The sequence below is a fragment of the Haemorhous mexicanus genome, chromosome 6 (assembly GCF_027477595.1).
Source record: "Haemorhous mexicanus isolate bHaeMex1 chromosome 6, bHaeMex1.pri, whole genome shotgun sequence".
Classification (NCBI taxonomy): Eukaryota; Metazoa; Chordata; class Aves; order Passeriformes; family Fringillidae; genus Haemorhous; species Haemorhous mexicanus.
The window spans coordinates 9,214,582-9,222,154 of record NC_082346.1 but is presented as its reverse complement, the minus strand read 5'-3'; the positions used below and the strand labels follow the sequence as shown (position 1 = coordinate 9,222,154).

Below are 7,573 nucleotides of genomic sequence, written 5' to 3'. Positions count from 1 at the left end.
GAAGATTTTCTATAGTGGTCTTCAGAGTAGGGAAGGTTGTCAGACTGCATTTTGTACAGGAAGGATTTCTGATTTGATTTCCATGGCATTGAAACAGAAAACATAGTTTCAATAGGAAGAGAACGTGTCAGATATGGGCTATTATTTTTTTAAATTAACCTTAGACTTTAATTTGGGTTGTGTATGTGTGGTATTTAGTCATCATGTAATTTATATCAATTCAGTCTTCACATATTCTTTATTGGGCATTAAGATTACTGGGATACATAAATCTTAAGTTATGTAAAATGGATGAAAGTTGTATCAGCAGGGAATAATGCAATTTTAATACATATTAAAAGAATCTGTTGACCTGGGACTGGTGGCTTTTAGAAAAAGCTTTTTGAAAAGCTGCTAAAGGTTTTAAACTTTCTGCTCTGTGTGAAGTTTGTAAAGGATCTGGGATCCATCACCCCAAGCGAAGAGCTGCTTCTCTTTAGGATTGTAGTGTATGCTGGAGTGGCCACCCTGGCGTTTTGGGAAATGCAGTCCTGGGTTTGTGTGAGCATTCAGAGCACCCAAAACATCATAAACACATTGGATGCGGGAGGAGCCCCCAGAAGGAGAGTTGTAGACCACGTGCAGGGTGTTGCAGGCCATGAAAGCTGCCTCAGCATCCCTGCTGCTGCAGGGTGTGTCCCAGCTGTGCTCCACGGCCATGGCTACGGGGTTGATTTTGGTGAGGACAATGTTCCCCCCGGTCTCTGGCTCTGCATGGAGGGCCCACAGCCCCTGCTCGTCGAGAGCCAAGTCTATTTTTGTCTGTGGAGAGAGCTGGTAGGCAGGAATCCTCCCAGCCCCTGGCAGCAGCATCTGGTCAGCTATGCCTCTTCTCTGGAGATGGAACTTCACAATCTCGTTCAAGGAGCCGTGCCTGTGGTAGAAGAGGAAGCCCTGGTAGATGACTTGGCCAGTTCCTTCCCAGGGCACTGGCAAGGGCACTCTGCGAGCCTTCAGAGTCTGGTTGTTTTCCATGAAAGCCATGATATTTGCAAATTCCAAAACCACATTATTTACAGAGCCACTTAATAAATAAATCTTGGCGTGCTTTTTGCCAGGATCTTTCATCCAAGAGCCATGCTTTCCTCCAGTCTTCTTAACTACCTTCAGGGACCTAATACCTACAAGCATATGGTCACAGCCTGCAAGGAAATAACCAAAGACAAAGAAAAATAAAATTAGAATATCTGTAAATTTTCTGGTTTCCTTTCTTTGAATTACTTAGTTTCCTTTTAATTCATCAATATGTCAGTAAAGGTCAGTGACTCAAAGAGTCAATATATCAGTAAAGGTGTCAGCAGTGTGGCTATGGTAAGTAGTGCTGAAAATAGTTTTATGTGATATTGTATTTGAATAATATTATTATATATTTGAATATATTTGAATAATATTATAAAAATAACAATATAATAATATATAATATATGATAGATATTATAATATATAATAACATATTTTATAATGATTGTACAATAATATGTAATATATTTGAATAATATTACAATATTATTATTATATATTCCTGCTAATAAAACTGTAGAGTGTTGGGTTTTGTTCTATTACACCAGTGTTATCCAAAACATTTGGATATTTTTGTGTCTGAGAGGAGACCAAGAGCACAGTTAGTGATTTTGTGATTATTCTTGTCTGTGCTTTTACAGGGCTATAATTTTTACTTTAGAGAACTGACTTCTGGTTTAGATCAACACAGTAAAGTAATCAGATTTATTTCTTGTTGGAGGCATACAAATTAAAATCCATCATCCACATGCATAGTATTTTTGTTTCAGGACTGGTCTTATCCTCAAATAGCCTCTTTTTTATGCATTTATAGTATAAATAGAAACAAAAAGAGATCAGCATAACTGAAAGCCAAAGAACTGGGCTATCTTCTCATTCACCTTCCCAACACCTGCACACAAAGGAGCAAGAACAGAATATAGATCACACAAACAAGCATGTGCATGCACTGGGGTGGCCTTTGAAGGAGATGGTGTGATGTCTGTGCTGCCAGTTCCTGTGCCAGGAGTGTGCCTGTGAAACCACCCAGCTCTTTCCCTCACTGTAGGGTTAAAATTGGCTTAAAGTCACAGCCCTGGCTTCTTCACATTTTCTGTGCATTCTGCAGGGACGTTTCAGACCAGAAAGCACCAAGCCTGGGAGGACTCAGGCATTTAGACTCTGAGCTCTTTATCAAGCAGCATCCTTTCCAGGAAAAAAAAACTATTGCACAGCATATTAACAAGCTTGTTTACCAAAGGCACTCATAAATTACAGGGCGCAGCATTTGAAGTTGAAAGAATTGCTTTCAGTGGAGTGCAGCCATTTCAGTAAACAGCACAAACAAAGCTCTAAGGCAGGAAGTTCTGGCAGCAGATTAAATGGAGAAAGCAAAACCAGCCCCCCTGTTTGGCCTGATAGGAACCTATTGAAGTCAGTGGCAAGACTCCAGTTGCCTGTAGAAAGCAATCCTTATGTAATTTGTGTGCACTGATACCCTCTAATCAAAGCTTTTGGATATTGCTGCTACAGAGTGGATTTTTTTTTCCTGGGAGTCCTCACTCTGGAAGTGCCTTCTCTGAGCAAGCCACAAAAGCTCTATCAAATCTAACATTTATTGATTAGATAGATTAAATAAAATTAAAGCTGCTGAATCAAAAACCCTAGGCAGCCTTAGCAGCATCTTCCTCTGCAGGAGAAATAACCAGATTTTTGTCTGATTGTTATTTTCTGTGTGAACTTGACCCAAACCCAGTAACAAAGCTGGGTTTGGTTTAAAAACCCTCTTTTCTGCTAGATTTTTGAAGTGACTCAGCAAAAATAATCATAGAGTCTGGTTAAGACATGAAAGCATAGAAGCAGAGCTGCTATTTTCTAGAGTTGAGGATCTTCCCACTTTTTCTAAGTGCTGTAAAATCTGCACAGGTAATATTTCTGACATCAAATTCAATGGGAAAAGCATCTGACTAGTACTGACAGTAGAGAACAAATAGAAAATGAAGTTACCATGATGCTACAATAAAGTTAAAAGTAATAATTTCCAAGAAAGGAAAATGCAAAGTAATTTTTTCCCCTCTGAAACTCTCAGAAAGATACAATTTTCAAACTGCCTTAACCACAGTCAATTTAAAAATCCTCAGTTTTTTTCCTCTCTGAAAAAAATGCCTGATGTTTAAAAGTTTTCTCTAAAAGGAAAACAGAACTATTGATATTCAGAGCACTGAATTGTGGAGTATGAGGAGACCTCGGAAGCAGAATAGGTGATTGCTTCTGTAAGCATCTGCCTTAATACTGATTTGTTTGAAGAGTCTAATGAAGACATTGTAAATTTATGTGTAAAATTAAATCAACCTAATTCTGCTGGAGTCAGTGGAATTGTATAATGATGATAAAGTCCTTTCACTCATTTTTTAAAAATTTCAGTTTGTATCTCTTATTATATACTCTTCATTTCTTACTACTATGAAAAGAAAACAGTCTCCTTTAAATGTGTCTGTAATGCATAGTTTACATCCATGCCAAAACTTCTTAAGGTAAAGATAATTATAAAATGTCATTTGTTTTAAAAAAATCATTGATTGTGCATGTATTTTTCATGCTAGGTACCATAACACCAAATTTTCAAATCAGAACTAAGCTTTGCTGACAGCCAAGCCAGTGTGCTCTCTTATTAAAGGAGGGGATAAGGAGAGGAAGGATGACAAAGCAGGACAGTAAAGCAGGTAAAAACTGTAGAAGTAAATTAAGTAGTTTATTAACTTATGAATTTACTTTTGAGTTGAGGTTTTGACCTTGCCTAGCCCAAAAAGCAAAGACCACTATTAATTCCTTAGTACAGCTGCAGTACTCAGAAATGTGTTTTTCTGGGACTTTGCAACAGCCCACCTACAGAGGATTTTACCTTATTTTATAGTAAAAAGTAACTTCCAAAGAACTAACTTGATATGCAGTAGAATTTCTGCAAAGTAAATGTTTGAACTGTATTTTCCTCCCTCCCTCTCCCATACCTTTTTTGCATATACATGGGTTTTATAAATCTCGTATTTGCACAGCCCAAACCCCCTTGCAATAATCTGTGGTGTTCACACAGCTAATGAAAATCTCTTATCCCTGTGCCAGCATGCACACGTGGGACTGTTCACACCGAAGTTCTGAAAAACAAACTGTTCTTACTTGCATTAAGCATGAGTTTAAGTCTCTTTTTTTCTTCTGCCTCTTCCAGCAGCTGCTGTTTCTGCAGGTCCTCGTGCACTTCCACACAGGCATTGGAATCCATGACAGATCCAAAATAGTCAATGTCCCTCTGGGCATGCTCGACCCTCATGAGCAAATGCTCCACTTCCCCCTTAAGCTCAGCCTTGTCGGTGCTCAGCCTTGCCAGGCGGGACAGCACCCCCTTGGAGAACTCTCTGAACTCATCCAAGTATTCCAGCAGGTCTTGGCTGCACTTCTCCACCCTCTTCTTCAGCCAGAACATGGGGAGAGAACGCATGGACAGACATGGGTATTCTGTGTGCATCACAACCTCACTCATGATTATTTTCACAACCCTGCTGCTCCCTCCTTCCCAGTGCCCTGCACTCACATTTTCCAGCCCAGGGTGCTCTTGCTGAGGGTCTGTGTGAGGAGAACATCTCAGACTGGCACAGAATTCAAAAGTCTGGACAAAAACCCACATTTTTTTGACTTGATATGTATAGTTTCAGGACAACACCAACAGGGTGAATAATGTGCTCTGACTGCATGGTTCAGAAGGCTGAACAAATGCTTTATTAAGCTATACTATATTACACTAATACTATACTAAATTACATACTGAAGAGATACTGTACTAAAGAATACTACACTACACTGAAGAAAATCCTGTGGCTGTCTGCCACAACAAAACCACGACATAGCTTTGTCCCAATTGCCCAAGGAATCAAAACAACCTTCACCAGTGTCCAATTAACAAATCATTTTGGGTAAACAATCTCCATAACACATTCCACATGTGCAAAACAACATGAGCAGTGAATAGAGATAACAATTGTTTTCTTCTCTGAGCTTTTCACTGCCTTCCCCAGGAAAAGTCCTTGGAGAAGTTGTGCCTGCTGCTCTCTGTGAAGAGAGCTGTGGCCACATGGTTACTCACAGCCAGATATTTTGTTTGGCTGCCTAAAGAAAGAAAAGTGCTCTGATGGAAGCAGCCAGGGATAATCAAGGGTTCATGATCTCTGATGTTTTGCTTTCCATAAACTTTCTGGAACTCCTCACGACTGCTGGTGAAGCAGTCTCAAAGAGTTTTCTGCAGGAAATCCATAGCCATGAACATTTCACATGGATACACCTCTTCTGACCAAGGCAGAATCTATTGTGGCTATTTTTCGCCCATTTAAAAGTGAAAATGAAAATACTAAAATGCTATAGTTGAGGAAGTTTTGTGTTCTTTTTTTTTCCCCCTCAAATTATTGGTTGTATTAAAAAAAACCCCAATGCAAAATAACAACAAAAAAACAAACCACAAAAACCCCCAAACATAGAAAGCCAAAAACCTTTTTCTTTACACCTAAATTCAAATTATCAGTGGTTTCAAAGTAAGGAATATGTTTCTCTGTTGCAATGCAGCTGCTTCATAGGTGTCCTGAAAATAGTAGGTCAGCTGCTGCTTTGGGAAGATGAGGAATTTGAGCAGATCTTTGGTTGGTTTGCTTTGTGAGCTGTGCTTTCTGTGCTACCTCCTCTCTCCCCCATTTACACAAGACCATAAGTCCCCAGGAAGTTGCTTAATTGCTTTCTATAAAACCTTTATTTTAAATGCTTTTAAGTGCTGTCATCAGTATCTGCCTCACTCTCTGTCCTGTTCCTTTTGTGCTCCTTGCACCAAATGCCACAGGTTACCTCATTTTTAAAGGGTGCCAAAGGAATAGAAATTGCCAGGTGAAGCTACTCCTAGAGTGGCAAAGAAAATGTAAATCTCCATCTACACAGTGGGAAGAGAATATCAGCTTAATCCTTCAGTGTTGAGAAGATAAGACTAATGAGGGCTTTGTACAAAAAGGGACATAAAATCAGGCAAGTTAGATCTTCTCTGTAAGTCTGAAAATGCAAGCCAGGAGCCAGGGATATGTCAATAATTAAAAATAAACACTATATGATTATAACACACCAATAATGAAGAGGTATTTTGCAGTACTGGTAGCTTTTTACTGTAGAAAAAAAAAAGCAAGAAGTGGTACATTCATATAAGTAATTGACAGGAATGCAAGGAATTGAAAGGACTGCATTTCAGCTTCTTAGATATTAAGAGTTTATTTGAAGTGCAGATACACTGCTGGTTTGCATGAATGTGTCTTAACTTAAACTACCCTTCCAGGTGGGGATATCTGCACACAGGAGAAAAATACCTGATAAATTTCTGTCTCCTTGCTAATGGACACTTCTACAGGTGAAAACATCTTTATATTGCCCCCTAGGATGGTCTGGGACAGTTCTGTATAAACATTTGCATTTTTAGCTAAATTCAATGATGTCATTAAAAAATACAAATTATAACAGAATCAAAACATAACATTATGAAATTTTCTCCTGCAACAAATGATGTGGTAAGTTGGGATCATTACAGTTAAAGTTTTAGCAATGATTTTACTCATTCATTGTACAAAGCTGGAAATTTACCCTCCTGATCTGACATATCAAACAGGCTGTCCTGGCCCCAGAACATCCACACATTTTCAAGCCTCTTTTGCTGCAGAAGGATTCATCAGGCACATACCTCCAGAGACAGAAAACGCTGGTCAATGTAGCTCAGCAGGGCTGCATCCTGCATCACATACTGTGCTGCTCCCATGATGCTCATGAGGGATGGAATCAGCAAGAAATGGACCTGTAAGGCTGCCATTGCACCAGAAGATTTTGGAGGAAAGTAGTGAATCAGTTCTGTGGGCAATCCCAAACGCTGCCAGTCCAAGGTCAAATGCAATTTACCATCACCTGAAGTGAAAAAATAATAGTAAAAATTACTAAAAAGTTAAAAATACTGTGGCTGAAAAGATTGAAAGGACTTAAAATGGCTGTTGCATTCTATCATTAAGGAAGTAACATTGTGGCAGAGGGACTGAATGTGTTTATTTCTAGGAGCCAGATGACTGCTTCTCAGTTTGTGATCCTATGATCAATCCCAGATGTTCAGCACTGACTCACATTGAGCCTGTAGGCCAAATTTTATTAAATAATACAAATAATTTATTTTCTCCTCCTTTCTCCTCCCATCTGCTTTTCCATGCGACCAATCCTACAGTGTGTACTTGGTGCAGGCCAGAGTGGATTCACAGTGGGTGGAACACGGGGAGGTCTGGTGCTTGATGTCTGTGCCTGTAAAGCCATCTAAACCAACTCATTTCACTTCCACTATTCAGTCTACTTACAGTGGGACTGGAAAACAGACATAAAACTGTTTGTAAAAGAAGTTCCTCCTCCTTTTTGTCTTGACACTACTTTTCCAGCTGAAAACAATACCCTTAACACAGCTCTGTGTCCATTTGGTGGAGTCTATG

The 7,573-nt window shown here is 39.3% G+C and overlaps 1 protein-coding gene across 2 annotated transcripts; it reads right to left on the bottom strand.

The window, feature by feature from the left end:
• Positions 1-219: 219 nt before the first annotated feature.
• OLFML1 (olfactomedin like 1) lies at positions 220-7,222 on the bottom strand. 2 transcript variants are annotated; one of them, XM_059848398.1, is made up of 3 exons: positions 6,793-7,222; positions 4,212-4,500; positions 220-1,181 (listed from the first exon to the last, which is right to left on the bottom strand). In XM_059848398.1, exons 1-3 carry the CDS (start codon positions 6,916-6,918, stop codon positions 403-405), a joined length of 1,194 nt encoding a protein of 397 aa, XP_059704381.1. In that variant the 5' UTR covers positions 6,919-7,222; the 3' UTR covers positions 220-402. The 2 variants fall into 2 exon arrangements, with proteins under 2 accessions (XP_059704381.1, XP_059704382.1); XM_059848399.1 differs by having other exon boundaries at positions 4,212-4,497.
• Between the last annotated feature and the right edge of the window lie 351 nt (positions 7,223-7,573).